We start from the raw sequence: 27,500 nt of genomic DNA on the forward strand, positions 1-27,500 counted from the left end.
ATTTCTGCAAAGTGGGCAGTGCTGGTTCTGCTTTGTGTGTCACAGTTTGTTTAAATACGGACACCTTCATATTTTCCTAACACTGCTACCGATAACTTTCCTGTTTGTACACTTAACCGAGATGCGTTTATTACTAACCTCTAAACTGTACAGAATAGTTTCCATTTGTATATATTCGAGAGAGCAGGCCGCTGCTTCCCGACAGAGATGTAAATTCATAATATATTATATCATAAACATAGACGCTTTAATGCAGGGTTCATCAGGAGCTTTCAGGAAAGTTGACCATGACATACTCAGGTGTCAGACGGCAGTTTAGACGCAATTAAGCACGTATTAATCCTTCATGGCCGCATACTGTATAATAATATATATTTAAAAAACACACACACACACACACAGTGCCAAGCCATAAATGAAGCTATATTTGTTTTACAATAGTAATATGTAAGCTATGATAGAATAAATCTATCACTGGCAATTTGAACTAACATGAAATTTAGCCTTTACCAAAAAAAACCTCCTAGTCGCTAGTAAAGCTTAGCACACGATCCTCTATTTGCACGAACAGGTTTTTTGTTTTTGTTTCTGAGACTTTTAGATTTTGCTTGTAATGTAAGATGTAATGTAAGAAGAAAAACGGTCAGCCAGCTAGTTACCGCGATAAAGCCGCACGCAGAGAGATCAGGAACGCACGGTGTAGGAGCTTTGGACCTCGGCGATGATGACTGTGATGACGACTTATAAACGCCCCAAAAAAGGAAACATTAGCACTTATGTTTGAAAAGCACTTTACATTTAGGCCTTGGTGGAACTGTAAACCTAGGCAAGGTCTTAATTAGTTGAGGTGTCCAATCTATATGTCGATTTATTTATTTCTCCCCTTCCTGACAGCTCTGCTTCTTGGTTACAAGAGTTGCAGTGATGACAAATCAGTCTGGGGTTTGTTATGAACTTATCACCAGATAGGAGTAAAAGTAATGTCACACAAATTGTGGCACAGCTGTTAGCGCTGCTACCTCACCACTCCCCAGATCCATCCTGAGCTTGGGTTAGTGTGTGTGTGTGTGTGTGTGGAGGTTAACGTTCTCTCTGTATCCTTGCGGATTTGCTTTAAATTAATCCGCTTTTCTTCTGACCTCCAGAAAACGCACCAGCAGGTAGACTGGTTTCTCTAAATTACCTCTTGGTGGGAATGTGTGTGTGAGAGAGAGAGAGAGAGAGAGAGAGAGAGCGAGAGAGAGCGCTCTTCCCATTCCCAGTGTTGTTAGGATCCACAGTGAGCTTTGGCTTCATCCAGAAAAAAATTGTTTACTTAAAGATGAATGAAGGAGTGCTGGAAAACCAGCCCTTCGTGAACGGAGTTGGATTCTGGAGTGGAGGTTTTGCTGTTTCTTTTCTTCTGCTCGTGCAGGTCGCATTTAAAACTTAGACAATCTTCAAACGCACTTGTTCCCAAAACGTTGTTCAACCCTAGATTTCATTAAATATATGGTAGCACTTATAGTTACACTATGCTGCCAAAAGTATGTGCACCCTGACCATCACAGACAAGTGTGGTTCTTGAACGTCATCGACTCCGTACTGTTACAGATTCCTTTCACTGGAGCTGATGCTACATTCAGACTTGCAGTGACAAAGCAAAAGGAGGTCAATGGTTTTCAGCGACAGCCGAGAGTGGCTTCCTGCAACAAGAGCACTAGATGTGTTCGTGTTCGCTTCAGCAATGCAAAGAAGTTGAGAAAAGCTGAACTTTATGAAAATACGGAGCAACTCTCTGCGTCGACTACCGACAGAAGTGAAGACGGTAGAGTGCATGTGATCCGTGACAACGAGCACGCTGTTTCTCCTTTATCTCATCTGAAATGCTCCAGATAAACACTGCTTTTTATATTTTATACACAAACACCAAAATCTACCTCCATAATGATTTATTTTAGCAGCAAGAAAACTGATTTGCTTGTTGCAGCACCCACTGATAAACATTACCATGGCAACCAGTAGACTCCATGAAGACATGGCGTGTTAAGGTTGGAGTGGAAGAAATCGAGTGTCCTGCACAGAGCCCTGACCCTGACTCAACCCCACTGAACACCTTTGTGATGAACTGGAACACTAACTGAACCCCAGACCTCCTCACTCTTACATCATCAGTGTCTGATCTCACTAATGCTCTTGTAGCTGAATGATCACTAATCCCCACAGACACACACACTCCAACATCTGATGGAAAACCTTCAGAGAAGACTGGAGAATACATCTGGAATGAGATGATCAATAATCACACACGAGTATGATGATCAGGGGTGCATAAACTTTTGGTCACGTCGCGTGCGTATAGTCACTAATTTCTGTCTTGTGTTGACGTGAAGTGATCGAAGTTTTTTTCGATGTCCTGTGTGACACATCTGTTTTATATAAATGATAATGTTTACCTTTTCAAAACATGCACGACTATCTTGTCTTCTGCAAACAAAACAAAACAAAACAAAACAAAAAAAGAACGACGGATGATCTTTTCAGGGTAGTTCAAGTAGAAACGGGTTGCAATAATTCCTATGTACTTCACATGAGACCTCAGCATGGCAGCACAGACCTGGTCCCATGTTCCACTTCTCAGGATCTTTCTTCCTCCAGCTGTTTAGAGGAGTGCTGGTCCAATCACACGTTCGCGTTGCAGTATCCGTCTGTAGCACGGCTCTCGTAGTGCTCGTCGCCTGAATATCGCAGGGCTTCGCTCTCCGAGGGCTTCTGATAAGCTGTTAGTTTTCTGTGAGTGAAAACAAATTCGATTCCAGCAACAAAACCTGTCCTGAGACTGAATCTGTTTCTCTAAACAGGCAAAAAACAAATGCAGTACATAACAAATATAAGCTAGATTTTATCCTTTCTTCAGAATAGATGTATAAGCTGAACAGAATGTATTTTTTCATTAAAGATGAAATCGGTTGCCGTCTCAGACGTTAACGTTGTACACCTGAGTGGCAGTGCTTTTACAGAATGAATGTAAGACCCACGTACATAAGCTTAATCTTTAACTTCTAATAAACAGATATTATTTTAGAGCAGCATATAACCTGTTGAAGTAGATATTTTTCTAAGGTCAGACCAGAGCACTGGAAAGAGTTTAAAGAGAAAGAGTATACACACACACACACACACACCTCTATATCCGTAAGTATGCAGCTGTTAAGAACGGGAACAGTAAAGTATAGCTACGTTTATAAGATGATAAAGATTTTAAACAAACTTTGACACACCAGAGAACCAGAGTGAATATTTTATTTTTTTTTTGTCACGATGCAGTCGGGCTCGGGACTGAGCTCTTCCTCTCTGTCCGTTGTGAACGAGTGAGATGGAAAGATGTGAGCGTCATGTTACGTACTTCATTCAAAATACTGCTGAAGGAAAGGAAAGGATTTTCAAGCTATGGCCTTTATTATATGGACATTTATACTCCGACATGCCAATAATTAACAAAGTCGCTGTCTAAAAAAAAAAAAAAATAAAAAAAAAAAGTTTGCTTTTAGTACAATTTTTATTTCTTTAGCTTTGATTTAAAGCAAAAAAACACTACAATCGGTCAGTAGTAACAACCAGCTAACACAAGATCTAATCTGTAAAGGGAAGGATTTCGTGCCAATCTAAAAGGAGCGGTGCCCGATCCTACCTGTTTAATTCCTGGCATTCAACTGTCAGTAAACTTGGGTGTATTTTCTGCTCAGTTAGGATGAAAACACTGAATCAGCTCATGAAGACAAAGCTTTAAATTGGTGTGCTGTACAGCGTGTACTTGTTCTAATACATAAATCCGAATACAAAGGCACCTGACGGCAGCCCACGTCCTGCTGATTTAACTCTAATTTTATGCAAGATTAAGCTTCACAGTGTTCAGGGAGGATAAAAGCTGTAAATTGCCTCTCGCTTACTCTTATTAAACAGAACAGCAACGCTACACAATGTGGCGTCCGTTCACACCTTTTGAGTTAAACACCAACACTAGGGTCTGAACACTAGTAATCAAGGACAGCGATGAGAAGTTAATGTCTGGCATGAACAGGAGGAGGTGTGTGTGTGTGTGTGTGAGATTTAAGTCAACACTAAACATGGCTGCTTCCAGCTAGTTCAAAACAGCCATAGGCCCACATCGGTTACCATCTCTCTCTCTGTCTCTCTCTCTCTCTCTCTCAATTAACACTTGAAATATCATGATCTCTACGCACCTTTCACAAGTCAGCCACCTCTCTGTAAAACCGGGTGTCCTGTAACATTTTCCTGGCATTCACTATAATTTCAAATGGTGTGAAGTCATTTGTTAGTGTATCCAAAAAGCTGCAAGTATAAATAAAGAACACTTTTTTTTTATTTTATATATATATATAAATACAAATAAAACTAGTCCTTGAAGTACTTGAAACTCTAACACAAAAGGAGCTGGTTAATGAATTAATGTTCTGTACTTTCACCATACACACTAGATGTCCCTCAGTGTTTTCTTGTCGTTTGTGTCTTGTTTTAGTTTTGCAGAACACTTGTGGTTGGCTCATGAAATCAACCTGGTCAGTACATGCTTTAACGGAGTTGGAGAGGCTTAAATCCAATCTTTTCGGTTCAATTAAGTTTGAACATTTTTGTGCATTCGATTCCAGTCCACAGCATGAGCTGTACAGAGCGATGCTTGCAGAGCTCAGCGGGGAGAATGAAGGCTGTGCGCTGTGTTAAAGGTGCTGTAATATCAGTGTATGTGCTGCATCGGGGTTCATTTGATGGGCCACGCTAACAGAACCATAATGGAGGTTTTTGAAGCGAACGGTGCAGTTTGCACTCCTTTACTCGATTTTGAAAATAAACATATTTGAAAGAAAAAAACAAACAAAAAAAAAAAAAGCTATATCTCAGACCAACATGTGTTCTCTAAATGTGTTCCATGCTATTTTTGGTAAATAAAACACTTGATATCTCATGTGTGACGAATTCTAAACCTTCAGAGAACAGTGCTGATTTTGTTTGCATTTGTTCAAATTTCCTGACGTTTGCCTTGTTCTTGTCCTTTTATTTCACGCTCTGATTCATCCTACATTCAGTTCTGACAGTAAATCTGCGTACACGCTAAAACATGCTCTATAGACCTCACCTTGAGTTGTAGTGAAAATGAAGTCATTTTAAACACGGCTTCATTTAAAACCCTTAGCAACTTATTCCATCCAGTATCAAGACATCTTGCAAGGATAAAAAGCCATACCGACAGTTTAATTTATTATTTACAGCAATTTATACAGTGAACTCTCAATGAATAGTGAACTTATTTGCCCTTTACAGATGAATAAATCCAGTCAAATATTGACAAAGAAATAAGTCACCTTGAACTGTAGATAACCCAGAAAAACATATGCGCGCACACACACACTGCTCAAACGATGAATAAAAACATAAAAAGTGATTTATTTACTAAAAAGGCTTTTAAGAGAGCTTAAATGTTTGCCTCGTTAGATTTGCACTAGTGTTTCAACACTCAAATCGCTTAACAAGAAAGGGACGTGTACCATCAGGCCGTCTGGGATTTCTTTAATATACACTCTTCCCTCTGTGTCGATCAGGATCTTGGAAGTTGAGTACCGATTTTCTGATCTTTCTGCACGCCGTTTGTGCTCGAGTTGGAACGGAAAAACTAACACCACGACCCTGAAGTTTCCAGACCGAGATCTAACGCAGTCCAAGTTATTAAAAGAATTTTGCTTGACACACATTCATCGGAAGTAGGTGGCTCTTGCGTTTATTGCCAAATTGTACCACGGTCCTTAAGAAATCTTACACTTGCGAGATTACTCACTGAATTTTGCTACAAATAGGCATCATCCCAGGAGTGAAAGGACACGCTGATGTACAACGATGTACATAAGTAATGATCTAAAACTGAGGACATTTTTCCTTGCATGTGCTCATTAGTGATTTGCACTGTGAGGCTGGTGCTCACTGGCTGCAGGGGTTACGGTCACGATAAAGGAGAAGGGAAGAAAACCGTACGGAATAAGAAACAAGGAACGGGATAAAGGACAGAAGTAAAGGAAATTAATTTGTTATTTAAATGACACCCTTCACATGATTAAGGAAAAAAAAAAAAAGACTAAAGAAATAAAAACTAATGCAGCAGTTGTGACTGGGTCTATACAGTAACACTTTGCTTTCTCATACACACACAGGCCAGCAGTCAGCAGTGGGGTGGCCTTTGTTTACAGTCCGCCTCTGTGGATACAGCATTTCAGAGCCAGTATTTACAGACTGAGCCCAGAAAACATGTCCTTTTATCAGAATCCGGTATCCGGCTTGATGAAGAGGGCCGAGAAAGCGAAGGCGAGGAACACGATTCCACCGATGATCGTAACTGTGAAAATGAACGAACAAAGAAATGAAATCTTTTACGTTAATGAACACTGCATGGATTAATCCACAGTGTGCGGCTAATCTCACCTGTCCTGACGGATATCTTCTGAGCCACCATCCTTCCACCAACCACAGCCAAACCTGTACAGAGGCAATGCCCCAGAGTTCCTCCCACCGCCACACCAAAAGGATCCTGCACCAAACAATTCGGTATTGAGGGGGGAAAAAAAAAAAAAAAAAAAAACCACAGGTAGATATAGTAGCTGTTTCTGTTCATTTACTTCCACAGGCAGCAGATAAAGATCTGTTTTTACAGCAATGTGCGAGTGATGCAGGGTTGTGACTGATAAGCAACAGGAACAAAACTATAACAAAGGAATCCTGATGCACGTTCGCTTTGACCACTGGGCCGCCAACACTGACGCTGCAGCGCAAATCTACACAATAATTACACCATCACTCTTTTATTGCTAATGAATTATAAATCCATGGTTAAATTACTGTTCGTATACTGCCGGTAATCAGATCAGGGCTCTTGCATTGTGTGAATACGGTTTCTATGAAAGGGGATCAAAAAACTTATCCAGTACGTGACTGGAATCTAATGTGGAGTTCTGTATTCAATGGTCACGTATGAAAGCCACAGCAGCGCACTTACACAACGAATGAGGCTTTCATGAGATGAACATTTAATCCAGTATGCTTTAGGCACTAGTTCTCACACACACACACACCAGTACAGGAAACATTTTGCTGTAGTGTACAATAGCAGTCCTGGAACTTTACTGTAACTAGACACAGGTGACAAATGATCAGCCAACACAAGCTACAATGCATCGGGGTAATTCTAGATGAGATAATGTGAGATGTGCTGAAGGAGGGAGAGGTGGCTTCTAGGTCGTCAGTTAATACCCGGAATTTTTAAAAACACCCGAACAAGTGGCACATCACTCCACGGTTGGCTCATACTAGCTTTTTATTTATTACATTCTGTTAAGTGGTAACTGAAAGGTTCATATGGAAAATACATAAAAGTTTGCACGTCTGAAAATACACAACAATTTTTCCTTTGATTTGTCAGCTGTGAGTTTAAGCTCACTGACTTATTCATTCACAAAGGAGGGGAAGAAAAGGATATCGAATACACCTTATATACTGGAGTAATAATTTAATTTATTGCCTCCAAAGCTTTATATACACAGTAAAGCTGAATGTGTGTGATTGCTGACCTCCCGTGCAGCCAGGACGATGGTAGCGAGCTGAGAGCGGTCCCCCCACTCGGCAAGGAAAGTGAGTGAGAGTGCTTGGATGAAGATGGGCGAGATAAAATTGTGCCACTTCCTCTGAGGCGACGCGGCCGCCGCCGAACCTGCCTCTACGTCAGGAGCCCCGTTGGCCAGTTTATAACGCTGAAGCTGGAAGTCAACACACCAAGTGAGATGAATAAAATATCGCCTTATTTCAGTTCAAACATCAGGAACTAGATTTTGTTTAGCCGGTGGACTCACCTCCTCATCTTTCTTCTTAATCTCAGCCTGCACCTCTTCAAGCTCCTCCTGGCCTTCATCAGCACTCATCCTCAGCCCCTCTCTCAGCATCCTTACACCAAAGATGGCAAACAGTGCGGTGGAGATGTAGTAAGTGTAGATCCGTGGGATAATGGTGGTGGCGTAACCAAAGAGTACTGCAGAAGATGCAGATAACAAGTTTGCTTTAGGTGTTCTGCTGGTGTATCATTATTTCAGTCTGCAGCTCCTGCAAACATACTGCACGTGCTGGATCAGGCAATTACATGCACTGTACACACCGACGCCTACAATAAGTATAACGTTATCAATCATTTCACAAAATAAAATGTAATCATATAAAGCAATGACTCAAGTTTCTGTTCTTTGAAAAGAAAAAAAAAGAAAAAAAAAAAGCATGACATGGTGTGTCGTTAGAGAAAAATAGTCTAACTCGGGTTAGGTCAGGTTACCAATTAATCTCTTTTTTTTATCCTTTCTCTTTACAAGTTTAAGAAATTCATCATGTCTCTGTAAAACCACAAAGGCCTTATGTTCTTATGTAACACAATCAATTACAGGCAGCACCGGTTTACCTGTGTAAATCCAGACCTGTGGATTCAGAGGCAATTAATCAACATCTTCTAACCAATCAGATTTGCGAATTCAATGGTCTTTTCGTTAAATAAATAAAAAACAAAATAAAAAAAAAAGACTCTCCTTTAATCAAACTGTCAGGTGAATTATGGAGTTAGACTGAAGCTGTAGGACTTTTGCACCAACCAGGAAAACAAGTACGCAGTGCTGCTTTGACTGCAAAAAAAAAAAAAAAAAACTGTAGCTCAACTGTTCCAGTCCATCAACTAAGACGAATGGAAAACGAGGGCTAAGGAGAAATTTCCTTCAGTGTCTGACTGAATTAGGCCATCCTTAAAAATATTTTGGTGTGCAGTAACAGTTTATATATATAAAAAAAAAAAAAAAAAAAAAAAAAAGGGTTGGTCTATTTTTTTTTTTTTTTCAAGTTTCAATGTAAAATAAAAAAGTTCAAAATTTTGGTGATGGTGATTATGTAGGTATGAATTTAAACAAATTAGCACTGACTGGGTCTTCAATCCGTGCCTTCGGTCGAACACACCATTCACATTTTTGTTGTAAAAAGAGAAACATTGTGCGAAAGTATTATTATGTGTGTGTATGAAGCTGCAGTTGCTGTGTGACGCGTTACAAAAAAAAAACCTGGACGCGCTCCAAGAGAAGGCCGTTAAAACCAATTTCCTATTTTCATTTTCGAAACTTGTGTTGGTTGGTCCAATCGATTCGTGCAATAGATTTTCGAAACAATAGAATTTGTATTAGTTGTTTGAAGCGTAAAAAAAGAAATAATTGGTCGGTCTTAACGCAAATTTACAACCGGCAAGTCGGTCGGACTAAAGCAAAAATAAATAAATAAATAAATTTGAGTCGGTCCTAAATTGACAGGGTCGGTCAGGTTACGGCAAACAAGAATATTTTTAAGGATGGCCTTACATGTCTGCAGCGTGTCCAGAAAGTCAGGAACAATGACAGTACCAAGCAGTGATAGAATTACACTTTTTTTCTTTTTTTTCTTTTCTTTTTTTACAATGTTAGTACCATTTTTCACCTGTACGGAAAAAATACAAAAATGAAATCCTCTTGGTTTCTGAATGGACATGCTGTATTTGTGTACACCTTCTTCAGGAACTCATATTCTCTAACAATGCCAGCACTGTAACACCAAATTAAAATGTAACTACTCCTCTCTGCTGCGGTCTTATCACATCCATCACCAGTCTCTCACGTCACATCATTTGCATTAGGTTTGTTGTTCCTGTATTCTGCAGAACTCGTACAGAGTTCTTTGGATATCGATAGACTGTAGGTCAGGTTATTGAAACTAAAATACAGATCTGCAGTTTACATAATCTAGTTTAGGATGAAAGCAGTGCTTTGAGAATCTATCCAAAAAAACAAAACCACGTGTGACATCAGGGAAATTTCACTGCCTTGATCACAAGCTGGCCCAAATTCTACTCTCACTTACTCAATAACCATTCACCCAAGCTCATTTCCAGCAGATCAGGAATGTTTGTGCCATAGCTGGAATATATTGACATGACAGTAGCAACAATTTCATTTAATTTTAAGTTGAAGTGTCTGACAAAATAGCAGTGCTCTGGCTTCCCTGTATCTCAAAATCGGTTGCCAATATCCAAAGAACAAAGAAATGCTGATGTTATGCTACCTGACAGGCAGGTCATAAGACCTAGAGCTAGCATGGCCCCTGCTAAAACAGTGAGACGGTTATATCGCATGGCCATGATAGCGGCAATGAAGAAAGTCTTATCTCCCAGCTCGGAGACGATGATGACCGAAATTGCTGCCACAAACGCATGGATAAATCCCAGGTTGCCTTTACTCGGCTCGTCTGGACTGATGACTGGAGCTGCAGGTTGGCCGGTTGGAGCTTTCTGTACAGAGACACAGTTGTTATTTCGCAATGAATCATTGTGTACATGAAAGGAGTGACAATTAAAGTGGCGAAAAACCTGCGAGAATATTAGATCTTGTTATCATAGGATAAGTGATTTTTTTTTTTTTCAGATCCTACAACCAGTAGGATGTTAAGAACGATGTGTTGATCTTAATAATTATACAAATACTATAATAATAATAATAATAATATTTCTGACCTCTGGTCACTGAAATCACCGGTCATTCAATTCTCAAATGTTTTGAAGTGGTGATGATGAAGAAATGTTTCACACAAACATTGGAGTCATTATTTAAGAGTACAAACATCTTAAGTCAACATTTTAATGTTTTGGAGTTTATGTAGGAAATAAATGTAAAATAAACAACACCTTTAAATGGCTCCAGCAAAATAAACAAATAAACAAACAAACAAACACATCTAAGAAGGAGATATTATTTATAAAATAAGCTGAAAGTACAAATAAACTGAGTATAAACCTAGAAAATAAGACCATTGAACAGGAGGTAAAGGAGAACCCAGGCAGGCCTGTGTGGATGGAGTTAAAGAGCTAACCGGCTAATTTATTTCAGATAAATAAAAGTCTTTAGCCTCGTAGCTAACACCAGGTTTACTCTCTCTCTCTAGTGGACGATAAACAAGCCAAGACACCAAAGTGAGCACTTTTATTGAGGTGTATTTCGTGTTAAAGACTTAACGTTACCTCAGCGGGCTGCTGCACTTCAGCTAATTTGTTTTCCTCCTGAATCCCCGAGACTCGTCCTGCACTCACGACCAGAAGCACAAACAAAAACTTCGCCTCGTAAAGCCGAAAATCGGCCCGGGGAGGCATTTTAAAAACTGACCAAGGCAACAATAAAGTAAGTGAAATTATGTGACACGAAGCGAATTCATAAAAGCGGTTAATCTTGTGTGTAAACCTGAAGCAAGCGTCAACTCGGCTAACACCAAACCGCCGTTCACACTAGAACTAACCTGCTAGCCTGCTGTCGGTCAATCTGATTGGTCTACTTGGAGCACGCGTCAGGAAAATATAATACGGTGATTGGCTAAGAATTCTGCCTAGACGATATGTCATGAACACGTCATAAATTGGGTTAAAGCTGTAATAAACTATATAGAGTTGTATTTGATGCAATTCATGCAGGTTTTTCTTTTTTTTCTGAGATTATTGCAGTAATATGGAATCTGATGAGAAACTAAGATTTAAAAATGAAATCATTCTGAATGGTATTAATGTTAAAGACAATAAATGTAATACTTATTTTTTAGGGAGTTACTTCACTAGAGATTCTTTAAGAATATTATTTGGAAATTGGTTTGGACTTAATAATAATAATAATAATAATAATAATAATAATAATAATAATAAATATTGTATTGCATGAGTGAGAAAAAATATTATTTTATGTAAAATTAGATTAGATTAGATTAGAACTTTATTGTCATTGTGCAAGGTACATGTACAGAGCCAATGAAATGCAGTTAGCATCTAACCAGAAGTGCATAGATAGCTTATTTACAAGTGGCAGTGTAATAAATAAGGGTATGAGGTTATACAGAAGGTGTAGTAATATGTACATAATATATAATAATACTAATAATACACAATATATATATATACACAATGTACATAATAATATATAGTGTGATTCTTATATAAGTATGATACAATATGAAGTGGTATGACAGATATAGCTGTACAAAAGGAACGTCATTATGAATATAATAATAATAATAATAATAATATACCTCTCTCTCTCTCTCTCTCTCTCTCTCTCTCTCTCTCTCTCTCTCTCTCTCTATATATATATATATATATATATATATATATATATATATATATATATATAATAAATTATAATATATAAATTATATAAACAGAATAAATTATACATCTAATTTATCCAACAAACCAAATTCTACAAAAACATTTATAATGATATTTCAGATTCTTGTGCATTTTTTAATATAAACACAGAATCTGCACCTTTTTATTGACTGTATGAATACTAGATTTTTTTTGGATTGATGTCAAACATAATTAATATACAGAAATATTATATATCATATTTATTTATGAGGAAATGGTGAAATGTCATATTTTTTTTTATTTTAAATCTGCTTATTTTAGTTGGAAAGTTTCACATCCATAAATGTAAAGTGGTCTGAAAAGAAATCAAACATTTTCCATTTTAAGCTGGAAATGAAAACTTATTTTTAAAGGACTCACAAGGCAAAAAGCTGTGAAAACTACAGACTTTTACCATTTCTAAATTAATTGTATTGCTCGAAACTCCTTATTTGTGTTTTTTATTTGTATTTTTTTTCTTTTTCTCTTTTATGTTGTGTTACTATTCTAAGGTTTGAATAATATGACATTGTATTTTGTTATCTGTTATCATTTGTTATTGAGAAAAATAAATAAATAAAATAAAATAAAATAAATTAAAAAGATTTAAAACGGAAAAAAAAGCTATAATAAACTAAAAAAAAAAAAGAGTCTGCGTGAGGAAAATGGACCAGTCAGACAAAGTTTGATGACGCATTTCCGGTTAGAATGGACAGGAATTGAGTTTAGAATTAAATAAACAGGTTAAAAGAAGAAGAAACTCATTCAACATAACTACTTTTTTTCTCAGGTTGCCAAATCTGGTCCTGTATAATCCTCTGTCCTGTACATGTTAGTGTCTTCTTTGCCCACAACAGCTAATAAGCTAATTAACAACCCTTCCTAAGCTGACGTGGTGTTTTGCAGCAGGAAATACACTAATATTTATGGTATAGAGATTTTTGCACTCAGCTCTATAGTGTCATCTGCTGGACAGTACACGTTATTACACCACTGTCTAATTAAAAACTCTTGTATTTTACATTTGCATTTACATTTACAGCATTTGGCAGACGCCATTATCCAGAGCGACGTACAGAAGTGCTTAAGTCTCTATCACTGGATACATTAACTCTGGTTCACTAAGTTACATACGTCAGATACCATGAGTTTAAAAATAACTCATGCAACAAACAGGCAAGGATGCTAGTTGAAGTGTTTCATGAATAAGTAGGTCTTCAACCGTCGATTGAAAATAGCCAGTGACTCAGCTGTCCGGACTTCTAGGGGAAGTTCAGTCCACCACCTTGGTGCCAGAACAGAGAAGAGTCTTGTACCCTCCTCTTACCCTGAGAGATGCTGGAACCAGTTGAGCAGTGCTGGTAGATATGAGGGTGCGGGGTGCAGTGCGAGGAGTGATGAGGGCTTTGAGGTAAGAGGGAGCGGGTCCGTTTTTTGCTTTGTAGGCCAGCTACTGGAAGCCATTGGAGGGATTGCAGCAGCGGGGTGGTATGCGAGAACTTTGGCAGGATGAAAACAAGCCGTGCAGCTGCATTTTGGATCATTTGCAGAGGACGAATTGCATCCATAGGTAGACCTGCCAGCAGTGCATTGCAGTAGTCCAGTCTTGAAATGACAAGAGACTGAACAAGTACCTGAGCAGACTGTGTGGACAAAAATGGCCTTCTAATGTTGTAGAGAAGGATCCGACATGAGCGAGTCACATTAGCAACATGAGAGAAAAAGGACAGTTGATTGTCCATGGTTACCCCAAGGTTGTGAGCTGTGGATGAAGGGGAGATCAGATCGTTGTGCAGGGATATAGCAAGGTCATGACCTGGGGATGAATCACCTGGGATGATCAGCAATTCAGTTTTGCTAGGATTGAGCTTTAACTGATGAGCAGTCATCCATGATGATATTTCTGCCAGACATGTTGAGATCCGATCATCAGAAGCTGTGGTATCTGAGGGTGGGAAAGAGAAGATAAGTTGTGTATCATCAGCATAGCAGTGGTAAGAGAACCCATGTGAGGAAATAACTTCACCAAGAGAGTGAGTATACAGGGAGAAAAGAGGAGGACCAAGTACTGAGCCCTGTGGGACACCAGTGGAGAGTCTGCATGGAGCAGATGTCACTCCCCTCCATGTTACCTGATATGAGCGTCGAACTATTCCCAAGCTGATCCGAAAATCCCAAGATTCCTGAGGGTAGACAAGAGAGCCTTGTGGTTGACTGTATCAAACGCTGCTGAAAGGTCAAGGAGGATAAGGACGGATGACAGTTTGGCTGATCTAGCAGCATGTAGTTTCTCAGAGACATCCAAAAGGGCTGTCTCTGTGGAATGAGCTGCTTTAAAGCCAGACTGGTTGGGATCTTGGAGGTTGTTCCGTGAGAGATAGACAGACAGTTGATTATAAACAATGCGTTCAAGAATTTTTGAAAGAAACGAGAGAAGGGATAACGGTCTGTAGTTACTGATGTCTGATGGATCCAAAGCAGGTTTCTTTAGGATGGGAATAACCCTTGCTCTCTTGAAAGTAGTTGTACCTGAACAGATGTTATGAATCTATTGACGATAGTGGTAACGAAGGGCAGAAGTTCTTGCATGGTAGGATAGGGAGAGTGATGGTGAAGGTGATGGTCGGAGACGTGTAGTGGGGTAGCAGTCATGTCTGTAGCTGGAGAAGGACGGGTGAAAACCAGGTCCAGGACATTGCCTCCTTTGTGTGTGGGGATGTAGCTGTTGTGTGTCAGGGCAAATGAGTCTAAAGAGTCAGGAGGGAAGATTGAAGCCTGTCAGAGGGGAGGTTGAAATCACCAAGCACTGTCAGAGGGGGCTATCGTAAGGGAAATCACCAAGCAGTGTGTCCATTTCTTCCAGGAAGTCTCCTAAGGGACCAGGAGAACAGTAGACAACAATTATAACAAGGTTGATTGGAGATGTGACTGAAATGGCATGGAATTCAAAAGATAAGATGGTTAAATGAGACAAGAGGAAAGGTGTAAAACACCATCTTTTTGACAACAATAAACCTGTACCGCCACCCATGCCCGTTTCTCGTGGTGAGTGAGAGAAAGAATAGGCAGAGGATAAAGCAACTGGTGTAGCGGTGTTCTGTGGGGATATCCAGGTTTCTGTTAGCGCAAGAAAATCAAAGGAGTAATGGGAAGCTAAAGCAGAGATAAAATCAGCTTTCTTTACAGCAGAATGTCAATTCCAGAGCCCACCTACTACCACTGTTTAAGAACACAACAGAGGAGGGTAGATGAGGTTACTGGGATTGTGACCTCTGCTCTGTTGACGAGAGCGTCTGCGACAGTAGGAACTGAGTACAGAGATGTGTTTGAGGCACATATCTGCAGTCAACCAAGAGAGATATTTAAGGTACTTGTACTTATACTTTACTTTAAGGTACTTAAGGTACTTGTACTACATTACTACATTCATTATCAGTTGCATTATGTAATTCTGTTCCTAGAATAGATTTGATATCGTGGCGAAGTTTGTTGTATAACAACAATCAATTTTTGCCGTAATCTTAATTAAAGTAAATTAAACTAAATTAAAGGAAAGTAAAATCTTTCCTTTCTTGGTCATTAATATAAAATATTTTGTCGTTTTGTTCAAGTTTTTTTTAAACAATAAAACTTTCTCTGATCAATTCGGGTACTTAACGTGCACTTGCTCTTCAAAACACTATTTACTGTTAAAAAAATAGACAGCGTATAAATAAAGTACTATATTTCATGTCTGTATCATGTCTGTATTATCAGGTGTAATGATTGTCTTCATTATTATAAAGAATTTACTTCACTCTGATCATCATATTGTGGCATGTGCAAAGCTAGTTCGTTAAAACGGCCAACTGTACTTTTTACTCTTTCAGTCTAAGTTGCTGATCATGAGCATGTCTTTATGAACACGTCTAATAGCTCCTTCCAGCATGATATAACACCATGTCACACAGCAAAACTGGTATCATGAACATGTTAATGAGTTCAGGTTTTTTCTGAATCCAGAAGAAATCCTTTGTGATTAGGTGTAACAGAAGACATCTGGATTTGGTCATTTTATTTTTCTTTTCCTTGTACTCCAGATCTATAAAATTGTGAGTTGATCTCTTCTACCCAGTCCTCTTCAAGTCATTCCACTTAGATCTGGACTCTGACATTCCTAAATGTTGATCTTCTTCTTCCCAGGCTGTTCCTTTGTTGACTTGGATTTGTGTCATGCTGGAAGGTGAAATATAAAATATATCCTGACTAGTGTCCCAGTCCTAGCTGAATAGATCCACTTTCATTTCTTTATTAAAAACTCCATTCTTTGTGATTTTAAGGAACCTTTTTATTGCTCTTTTTACTACAACACTTGGGGATCTCTATGCACCGATTTATTATTTGGTTACGTTGCACTTTTTTATGATGTGGGTAGTTAAATTTAAAATATCCATAGCAATAAGTCCCACAATACGTCTCTATTAGCTTATTTCCTACAGCTGTGAAATTATAGGCACTGAAGCCATGTTTACACATCAGTAACAAAGAAAATGTAATGAAAATGAAAACCAATTGAAAATAAAGCAAATTATAGACATTTGTATTGGGCCAGAGCTGCATGTGTCCATAGATTTGGCTTTGTCACGGTGGGGCAAGGACGAGTGAGGATCCAAATGCAGTTTAGATTTTTAATAGACCAAAACAAGAAACAGGCAAACAAACAAGCAGGCAAAACAGGGCAGAACACTGAGCAAGACAGAACATAGACGTAAACATACAACAACGACCAACACCAGGGAAGTGAACAAACAGAGTAGATATAACAAACGCAGCGACAATCAGAGACTAACACGATACACCTGGGGGGAGATAGAGTGCAATTAGTGTCCATGGTAACAAACAATTAACAGCAAGGCAGACAGCAGACAGAAACAGGGTAAAACACAGACAGACTCATTACAGGCTTTCAGATGTGTGCTTACTTTTTGCTACACCTGTAAGAATTCATGCATTTGGACTCTAACTATTCTAATGGCATCGAATATCGTGCAATAGCATTTCTCAAGCTTACATGGAGCTTGTAAAGCGTAAGGCATACCACAAATGGGAATTAAAAAAATCTAATAGGGTTATAAGGGACTGCACAGTGTGTATATTTGAGTGTGTTTATTAGGCTTTGGCATAGAATATATCTTACAGGTTTACAAGTCAAAAAATATCCAATTTAAGTGTCGTGTGATACTTAAGATTTTTTTTCTCGTTCCTGGAAGACGTTAGTCTGTATTTTGTTACAAATTTATTATGAAAACCAAGGAGCTATCAGAAGACCTTCTAGAAAAGTACCAGTTGAAGTTCGGTTATAAACATCTGAATTTTTGCGCGTCCCAAAAAAAAGTAAATTAACTCAATTATTAAAAGGTATGTCTTTACCTAGACGAGGCCATCCACCAAAAATCAGTAACTGGGTAAAGGCAAGATTAATAATAGAAGCAACAAACAAGCCAAATGTAATACTTAGTATGATGCTACCACCACCATTCTTAAATGTGTCGATGATGTTCAAGTGTTTCCACCAAACGTAACACTTTGTTCTGAGGCCAGAGTGTTTGTTAAGTTTTTTTTTGGCAACCTCCAAAGAGGATTTAATGTCAAGTGTAAATAATTTATTATTAATTTTATTGATTGTCCCAATATTATAAGCTATGTTGTGTAGATTAAGTCCATTTCAGTTCCATATTGTATGTAGCATATTGAAACTAAAGAGAAGGGGTGTTCATAATGACTGAAAATACACCCTACAGACCCAAAGATGTTTAACTGGTCAGTCCATTACACAGAAGTGTAAGGTTTACTAGACAGGGCACAGTGTTCCACTACATAACTGGAACATTTTAAAATGTCTGTCAGGCTCTAAAGCACTTTTCCATCATTTTGTCTGTTTTCTTTTCCAGTGCTCTCTTCTGGTGACAGAACAGGAACTGACACACACCCTACACACTTTGATCAAATATATGGATTCACCGGCATCATAATTTTATGCCTGATCATCATGCTCATCATGTTATCGAATGGGAGGGAAACACGTATTACTAAAAATAAAAACTTATTTCTAGCATTCTGTCTATGAGTCGTTTATTTAATTATTTATTAATTACACTATATGTCCAAACGTATGCAGATAAACGTTTACTAAAACAGTTCTGTGTTCCAGTAAACAGCTACCTACTGGAACACGGTACAGTTTGGTGGAATAGGCCTAACAGTCTCGGGCTAATTTTCAGAGTTTGTGCTCAGCTCTTTAGTTTGAGCGAAGGCATACAAGACATTTTAGTGCCTTACCTTACTAATCTTGTTTTGATTGAATAGACAAAATTCAAAGAGACACACTTCATTTTGTAGAAAGCTTTCCCAGAATAGTGAAGACTGTTATACTGAGCTGCAAGATGATGTGTAGATTCCACTCCATATTAATACCCATAGTTTTGGACACAATAGGGTGTCTCACTGATGGTTAAAAACCTAACATCCATAAGCTGAATGAATCCACAGACTGGGCTAGAAAGAAATCAGCCCCAGTCTGGGTATTTGTCTGCTGGTTTGTTCTTGATGCCACAAAATTAGAACAAAATCCAAATCCATACCATTTGTTTACATCAAGTATTATTTTATTCATTTTATTGTTGCAACAAAAGTTACAGTACAGAGAAATCCCATCTATACCTCCCAGTATAACCACACCTCCCAACCGCTAACCACACAGTATTAGGTCAAGCCTCGCTGCCAGGTTATGGAAGTAAAGGCAGATGCAAGTGCAATTATTTATTTCCACATTGTAAAATCCTCCATGAACAACAAACCAAAGGTAGCAAAAAACAACAACAAAAAACACACACTAAGGTAAGGTAAGCTAAGATAAAAAAACAACAACAACAATGAAACACAGGAACTTACATAGGGTGACTAATGAAACAGTACAAAGAAAATGAGCAAAAAACAGGGAAATGGAGCAAACAACAGAAAACAAAGTTTGAATGATGTGTAAGGGTCCCTCTGGTGGTCTGGGGAATTGATCATGGTGTCTAACAACTTCTTTATTACATTAATTTCCAAATAAGAAGAAAAAAGTGTGTATTTGTTTATCTATTGTAAGTATTTGATTTTAGACACAAGTGAGTTTATAACATAAAAACATCCTGCTTCCTCTTCCTCACAGAGAGATGCCTATTATTCCTTTGTTTTTTTGTTTTTTTCACAAATCTCTCTACCTCACTTCAAATATATCCCACCAATTTTGTTTTCCTCTATCTCTCTCTTCCCTTTCCTCTCTTTATCTCTCATTTTTGTGCCTGGTTCTTCTTTGTCCCATTACCCATCTTTCAATGGATCTCCCAGTTTGCCAGTGAATCAACATCACTCTTTGTTTTGGTCTAAATTCAACATTAAAGTACATAAACAACAGCTAGAAATGAAAAATGTTCCTGTCGGGACCTTTTCCATATTCGCCACAGGGACTGGAGCAGAGCAATAGGAAGCATGCTCCCTTTTTTTCTTTTCTTCCAGTGTGTAAGGGAGGAGGTGCAGGTGCTATTGCTCCCAGTAGAAGTGACCAGGACAGGAAACATGTGGAGGTAGAATGATTGTACCCACACCCCCGATACCCCCCTACCACCACCCCCAGAAACACACCCCAAAATAGGACATGGGCCAATAAGCAACATGGACATGGGCCAGGGCCCTCGCCAGAACATACAGAAAGGGGGGGTTCTGGTAGGGGTCACACTTTTTTTTTTATGATCTGAGAAACAGACATTCACCCGTATTTATTATAATTAAAATAGACCGCGTTCAATATTTAAACAAAACGCCAAAACACAAGACAATCATGTTTTATTTAATGATTCAAATACTTTACCATATGATCAACTTCCTTGTTTATTTTCTCTTAACATTTGTATTGGTATATTCTTTATTACTCATTGCATAGTATTCATCAAGTAACAGTGAACACAGTGCCATCTAGTGGCTGTCTTGAGTAGTTAAAACAGCATCTACAGTACCATATGGTGAATTGTGAAATGTGTTCAGGGTCAATGCCCCCCCCGCCAACCCCCACCTCCCCCCCCCCCCACCCCCAAACCACACATGGGCGCAGTAGCATAGGACACAAAAGAACAGAAAGAAGAAAGAGAACAACATGAACGCTTTCAAAAGTTAATGTAGGTTATTTAAAGCCTTCACCCTGAGCTACTAAAACAAAAGCACTCAAACCTGCTAAAGGTTATCAGAGGGTTGGATTATTAATGAAAACGCTAGATTACCAGTGATTAGTGATTAGTATTCAACCCCTGCAGACTAATATGTAGTAGAATCTCTTTTTTACTATCTGTTTGCTATTTACACTCACTTCTAATGGTAGATTAATGGCAGATCTAATGGCAGATTTGCTCCAGGATCTTCAGGTTGGTTGGATGTACTTTGTTGACTGCAGGTTTTACACAGATTCACAATAGGATTAAAAAAATGTAATGCAGCTTCCACACCCTGTCCACCTTAACATTAAGTTCTTTAGAATACTTCTTAGAAGACCAGTAACTCATTTTTCTATCACTGTTAATTCACTGTAAGTGATATGAGAGTTTGTGGCTCTAAATAAATTGAATGTTAAATATTTCGAAGGACTATATCACATACATATGTAGAACTACATCACCCCATTCCAGTGAGCCCCTTCACAGAGTGCCTTTGAATAAGCTCCTTGGGTTCCCTGGGACCCTGCATAGGAAAAGCGGTACAAAAATCGGATGGATAGATAAATAGGCAATGCTTCTTGTTTATGAATATATCGCTCTGTTATATCCTCTTTGGTGTAAGGCCTTGATGTTTTGCCTACATTATTTTAAAAAATCCATCAGCCTTGATATTATAATGAGTCAGTCAAAGTAAAGAAGTTGAGTTTACTTTAGGATTACTGAGAGAGGTAACATGACCAGTTTGAAGGAAACTTTATGTTGTAATACAGTGTTCTCTGTTTCTTTTTAATACTTAAGTACAAACGTCTTGTCATTTCTTTTACCTTTTAACTCTAAGAAATAAACACGTGACTAGATGTTTCATTTTCTTCAAATTACTGGGTCATATAGAAATAGTAAGGAGGTATAATAAAGCATACATGCAATATATGAACATATTACTAATAATATCATATTAAAAAAAATAAGCAACAAAAAAAAAAACAACATAATACTTTCTTAGGCCACTTTAATAGGCACACTTGTATATCACATTAGTGCATTTCTGATTGAACTTCATGATGTTGGTATGGATCTTTAATCATAATTGGTGGGTGAAATGAGTTTTTTATGTTTGTACATAAAGCCTGATTCAGGTCTGAATGAGTGGCATGGTCTCCATTGTGCCCCTCCCTCAGTCCCTCAGTTTATCTTCCTCCCATTTTGTCCTCCTTTCCTGCGCCTCTCTGTTTGTCCTGTTCATTCTGCGCTAGACAGGTTTCCCTCCGGATTCCCTCAGAGGATAAACCATAAAATCGATTTGCTTTGAATGTTTTCGTCCTGTTTATGAATTTTCTGGATTATACTGTGGGACTCTACAAGGCAGTGATGCACAGTTGAGGCATTTCTGTCCCGTGGGAACGTTTTTCCAGTGGTTTTACGCACCGTTCCTGTCACGCCATGGCGAAGACCTTTTCACTTCTTTCTCTCATAGGCTTGATTTTTGGAGTCTGCTGGGTGGCAGGTAAACTTGTTTAAAAAGCCAAATTAAACATAATCATGTACTTATATAGTGCAAAAGATAAAGCTTACACCAAATACAAATTATATTTGATCGTTTTAGCTCAATAATTGAATCTCTTGACGTTTCCTATTATTATTATTATTATTATTATTAAGAATAACAAGAACAGTTGTGTGTTTTATATTATGTTGTGTTGTAGGATTTGTTTGGTAATCTACTTAAATTGACTTCTGGTCTAAATATAACCGTTCATCTCTTTTTCCTGTTATTCTAATTGCAATCACCGCAGGAAAGGCGCGACTGTCAGCCTTGTATATAAAGTTTCAAACTTTTGATGAATTTGATGAGTTTTTGTGTGTTTTTGTATGTTTTCAGTCATGTATAGTAATCAGTAATCAGCCTATTTGGGGCTTAAATTGCTATGACATCACAAGATTTGTTTGTTCTCAGACTTATTTTTGTATAGATCTATTTCTTATACTTTCATCCTTCTTATTCAGGTTATAATGTATTGTCTGAGTATGGGCAGACCTGTGATGCCATTGTTTAACATTTAAAATATTAGTTCCCAGCAATTCAGGGATCAGATCTTGGCATCTCTCAAAACAAATTGTGTTAGCACGACTCAACAGGGTGTGTACTTTAGAACTCTGGGCCTCTGTTAGTGTGTGTATGTTTGTCCCTTGCCCTGGTTCCTCTGGAGCAGGAACCCCACCTCAGGGCTTGGAGTGTGGGGCCATTCAGGCCCATCTGCCCGAGTTTCCTGTTTTGACACAGACCGCTGTGCTGCTGTTCCAGTGGAAATATAGCCTCAGAACCTGTACTGTATGTTCCTGACTTACTCAAAGTCTGATGATATCAAATCAGCTGGGCCATTATTATTATTATTATTATTATTATTATTATTATACATTTTTATGCCATTTGATCGCAAAATTACTGAGTGAAATTGTGCTGATTTGGATTTTCTGGTATAGTTTCTTTCTCCACAAAAGTGTGAAGCTGCTTTTGTCACTATACTTAATAATAATTCATTGCAGATCCGATTTATTTTTATGCACAATAAATCTAAAAATGTGAAGCTTAACAGTAATTAAGCGTAATTATGAAATGCATACCTAAGCTTTAAACTCCGTTAATCTAACGGCTGCGTTATTTTCATTTAATGGATAAAACTTTTGTAATATTTTCTGTTTCCAGCTAGGGAGCACAGGTTTGTACCTGACTCTCCAGTGCTGAACATCACAGATAAGACATACAAAATCAACACATCCGATACGTTGGAGATTACCTGCAGGTAAGAATGCACTACAGTAACTCAGGAGGTGAATGTGGTCAGTAATAATGCAATTTTAACGATAAAACGGAAGTTACATAATATGTTATATCACAGTAATAAGTTGCATTTGTGACTTATATGCAAAACCTTAGATTAAATCGGAATTACGTAAGCATTCATCAGGCATGTCCAAATATTCCGAAGTAGAAACCCTTTATGGAGCTACAGTAAATCCCTTAATTAAACATATAAAACGCACTGTTTATGAATTGCTTTTGGAATTCTGTCTTATAGAGGACGTCAGATTTTGGAATGGTACACTCCTTACAGCCGGAATGTCACCGAAAGCAGAATTATAACGTCAGACTGTAGTGGGGACGGATTGTTCTGTAGCACCATCACGCTCACTGGGGCAATGGGAAATGAGACAGGAGAGTATCGCTGTTCCTACAGAAACCTGCCTGTGGAGGAAGGGAAGACCTCCGTGTCAGTGTACGTCTTTGTGCAAGGTGAGTTCCTCCCACTTTTCTTGATAAAGAAATGACTATATGTCTGATAACTTTACCTGTAACTTTAAGAACCCATATATATAAAATTGTGAGACAGAGAGAGAGAGAGAGAGAGAGAGAGAGAGAGAGAGAGAGAAAGAAGTATCAAGCCAAAGCACACTTCCTGTCTGAGCCTCTAGTGTGACCTCTGTCCATGCATGTCCTCTGTTACCTCTATGTCCTACTTCCTGTTAGAGCCATACCATTCCTTGCTCCCGCATCCTGTTGCCTTTAACCTAGGTGACAGTGTTCATTAAAGTTCATTAAAACCTTACAGTAACAACAAGACAAGACAATTGAAAACAGACCATAATAGTAAAATGATAAAAATAAATCAATTCTTTCCTGTCTCCAGATTACCGCATGCCTTTTCTCCGGTTATCGCAACACTTTGAGGTGGTGTTTATTCAAAAAGAAGAGCAAGTGGTCATTCCCTGCCTGGGCTCCTTGGAGGACCTCAACGTCACTCTGTACATGGTGGGAGAGTTTTGATGAGTTTTGTGTGTTTATGTTTTGAGGATAGATTTTGCCTTCATTTTGAATTCAATGTAATGATTTAATTGAATTGTATCTGCCATGTCAGCTAGAAGACTCCTTTCTGCATGTAAAAACAATCTCTCGTACGATTTAAATGTCGAGGTGTTGGGGTTGCACGGCTAGACGGAAGCATGTTCTCACAAAAAACATCCGAGTTCAATTATGACACTACAGTCATGTGGCTAAATGTGTTATGTTCTAATGAAACAAAAAAGTAAAAAAGTAAGGTAAAAAAAAACAAAACAAAAATGTTTGGTTAATAAAGAAAACACCATCAGCAAAAAACATGCCCAGGATGCATCACACTTTAGAGCTGCTTTTCATCAGCCAGAACTGGAGCTGTTTTCAAGGTAGAGGGAATCATGAATACCAGTTGATTCTAGTGCAAAACCTTCAAGTGTCAATACAAATACCAGTTGATTCTAGTGCAAAACCTTCACGTGTCAGCTAGTAAGCTGCAGATGAAAAGGAATTTCACCTTTCAGCAAGACAATGACCCAAAGCAGACATCCATATCAACAAAGAAACAACTAAAAAAATAAGTCTAGACCTGAACCCAAATAAAATCCTACAAAAGTGAGATGAAGTGAGCTGTACACAGGAGTCTGATGGCTGATTTTGCAAGAAAGAGAAAACATTGCCATGTCAGGACATGAAAAACCAACTTAGTCAAAAGACTCTTACCCCAACCTTCACTTAACCGTAGTGAAATAAAATCAAAAGGTGCTTCAACAAGCTATTAGTTTAAGGGTGTGCATACTTATCGTACTTAACGTGATTATCATAAATTTCTTTTTTTCCATAAATATTTCTGTTTTCTATGGACATTGCCTGGAAATCTCATGGTTTTCGACTTGAACAGAATTATCCAGTGAAGGAAGTAGTCCCTGATGGAAAGGACGTGTTCTGGGACAGCAGAAGAGGTTTCGTGCTCCCGAGTCATGTGATTAGCTATGCTGGTGTAGGCTACTGCCAAACTCACATCCAGGATGAAACCTTCCAGTCCATGACTTACGTTCTGGCTGTCATAGGTAAGGAGGAATCGTCTAACGACAAGGACTATATCATTTTGTAAAAGCAAAACATTTATTTATGTTATTCATTTATTTAGTCAGAGGGATCTGACATGTTTCCAACATGTTACTGTTACAATTAATCTACCAGCACGATGCAATAATGAAGTCTTCCTGATTGCTAATGTAATCCATTATGAGTTTGTCATTACTAGTCCCACTTTTTCCACTCAAATTCAGCCCTGGTTTCACAAAGCTGGCATTAGTTGTGAAACATTACTGCTAACAATCCTCTGTTTTGACCTTATATAAAATCTGGTGGCCTGTTCCTCTAAAATCCCAGACTGGAAACAGTAAAGATAACCTGAGCTGACTCTGGTGCTTTTAATCTCTAAAATGTTCTTATGTCTGTTAAATATGAATAAACAATTCTGATCCGAACAGATGATCCAAATGAATACAATAACAGATTCTAACAACAATAATATTTTTTATGCTTATATATATATGCATGTAGAAAGCAAACTTAGGCATGCAACTGAATATGAAAACATCTGGACTGAACAGATACAAATAGAGCAGATACAAATAGGATTTTCTTTTTCTTTTTCTTTTGATCCAGAAGCCTGACATATACTGTACATAGCCTTAATGGTCATATTTCTCTATAAACGTCTCCAACAATTTACAAAAATAAAATGCTTTTAATTATAGATCGTATGCTGTGTGCAGGACAAGATATTTGAAAAACTCCAAAATATAATTGTTTAATTAAATCATTAAAAAATTAATTAATGTATTTAAAATGAAATAATTAATTAAGTAATTGTTTTTTTTTTTTGTCTTACTTAAGTAAGACAAAAAAAGATTTGTCAGTTGTTGTTAAAAGAATAAAGGAATTATAATAAAATAATAAACCTAATTTTGTCTCACATCAGCACTGCGTCCCTGCTTTATAGCAGATTCTTAAATGGTCTTCGTAGTAGATTGAATATTTCTTGAACGTAACAAACCTAAAACTAGTAAATCTGAAAAGAAAAAAAAAAACCAAAAAACAATAATAGGGGGCTGTTGTTAATTATGAAGAATTTGGGTAAGATCTTTCACATTTGGTAATAAATCTTGCCAGAAAGTTCTACATGGTGTGGGGTGAATTATTACCAAATGAAGTCGAGTTTGAGCAACTTGAATTAGTTCGGAATGAAAAATTTCTTCTTTTTTATTTTATTTCGATGAATTTTTAGTGTTTCTAGGTACAGTACAGTACATAAGGTTCACACCCACCCACAATTTCTGGTATCAAATCCACTTCTAGTTCAAATCCAGCTTAAAGATACAAATATTTGGTGCACTAAACAGATACATATTGTATTATCCTGGTATTGCTTTACAACCTTAGTGACAAAGTTGACAAATGAAATTGTATACTCTCACGGACATATTTTTGTCTCTCTGCTGCGTAAATAAAGTGCCTATGGTCCACAATACATTCTGCTCTTTACCATGTAAACCTACCTATAACTATTCATTTTCTATAGTAATACATACTATAGATGATCATCACTTACTAAAATGTGTTTCTTTAACTATTTAACCAAACCCCAGAACACAAAGCCTGCTTGTAATACCGCACATATTTGGAATCGGTACATGTAGAAATCCTGCTGGGTTCACAGTTTGAGGTTTGCTCACACAAGAACAATGCCTCCCTTCTCTTCCTCAGGAACTAAAATCTATGACCTCAGAGTGAGTCCTGTTCACGAGAAGCGGGCGGATGGGGAGAAGGTGGAGTTCAACTGCACTGCAGTCACAGAACTTAATGTTGCTCTGCAGTTCCAGTGGAGTTTCCCTCAGGACAAGGTGAGAGTCTAGTAGGGATCAGTGAACATACAAGACTGTACACTAGACTGTATATCAGAGCAGAGGTGGGAGTAAGTCACACATGTGCAAGTCACAAGTAAGTCTCAAGTCTTAACCTTCAAGTCTCAAGCAAGTCACTGGCAAGTCATACATATGTTTGATGGTTTAACTAAAATGTATATATTAAACAAAGTTAAATCTACAGTATTTATGGACTATGAGAGTTTTATTTGCAACAAAAATGATTATATGCATTTATTTTTAAAAGGTGTCCACGT

General features: G+C 38.0%; 3 protein-coding genes across 4 annotated transcripts in view; 2 read left to right on the forward strand and 1 right to left on the reverse strand.

Annotated features, from left to right (window-relative positions):
• Positions 1–4,963, forward strand: part of clocka (clock circadian regulator a) — a 59,135-nt gene extending 54,172 nt beyond the window's left edge. For both annotated transcript variants that reach the window (XM_060866769.1, XM_060866770.1), the window contains exon 23: positions 1–4,963. This exon is cut by the window's left edge and continues 1,041 nt beyond it. The gene's annotated coding sequence lies outside the window, so the exon portion shown is untranslated.
• A 276-nt stretch (positions 4,964–5,239) lies between these two features.
• On the reverse strand, positions 5,240–11,380 carry tmem165 (transmembrane protein 165). The gene is made up of 6 exons (XM_060866771.1): positions 11,105–11,380; positions 10,153–10,378; positions 7,890–8,065; positions 7,611–7,796; positions 6,469–6,574; positions 5,240–6,382 (listed from the first exon to the last, which is right to left on the reverse strand). Exons 1-6 carry the CDS (start codon positions 11,231–11,233, stop codon positions 6,306–6,308), a joined length of 900 nt encoding a protein of 299 aa, XP_060722754.1. The 5' UTR covers positions 11,234–11,380; the 3' UTR covers positions 5,240–6,305.
• Positions 11,381–21,714: 10,334 nt separating this feature from the next.
• The window catches only part of kdr (kinase insert domain receptor (a type III receptor tyrosine kinase)), a 27,407-nt gene continuing 21,621 nt past the window's right edge, over positions 21,715–27,500 (forward strand). Inside the window, exons 1-6 of the mRNA XM_060866772.1 lie at positions 21,715–21,985; positions 23,186–23,282; positions 23,559–23,773; positions 24,168–24,289; positions 25,212–25,380; positions 27,086–27,222. Coding sequence (XP_060722755.1) covers positions 21,922–21,985; positions 23,186–23,282; positions 23,559–23,773; positions 24,168–24,289; positions 25,212–25,380; positions 27,086–27,222 — 804 coding nt within the window. The 5' untranslated portion in view covers positions 21,715–21,921. The remainder of the gene's footprint in view (positions 21,986–23,185; positions 23,283–23,558; positions 23,774–24,167; positions 24,290–25,211; positions 25,381–27,085; positions 27,223–27,500) is intronic.

The sequence above is a fragment of the Tachysurus vachellii genome, chromosome 3 (assembly GCF_030014155.1).
Source record: "Tachysurus vachellii isolate PV-2020 chromosome 3, HZAU_Pvac_v1, whole genome shotgun sequence".
NCBI classification, from domain to species: Eukaryota; Metazoa; Chordata; class Actinopteri; order Siluriformes; family Bagridae; genus Tachysurus; species Tachysurus vachellii.

Excerpts from the sequence above, each read along its gene's own strand:
- tmem165 (XM_060866771.1), bottom strand. The coding sequence starts at position 11,233 with ATGCCTCCCCGGGCCGATTTTCGGCTTTACGAGGCGAAGTTTTTGTTT. Across the intron at positions 10,379-11,104 it reads AAGTGCAGCAGCCCGCTGAG|AAAGCTCCAACCGGCCAACC; the intron begins GTAACGTTAAGT and ends GTCTCTGTACAG. Across the intron at positions 7,797-7,889 it reads TTAAGAAGAAAGATGAGGAG|CTTCAGCGTTATAAACTGGC; the intron begins GTGAGTCCACCG and ends GTTGACTTCCAG.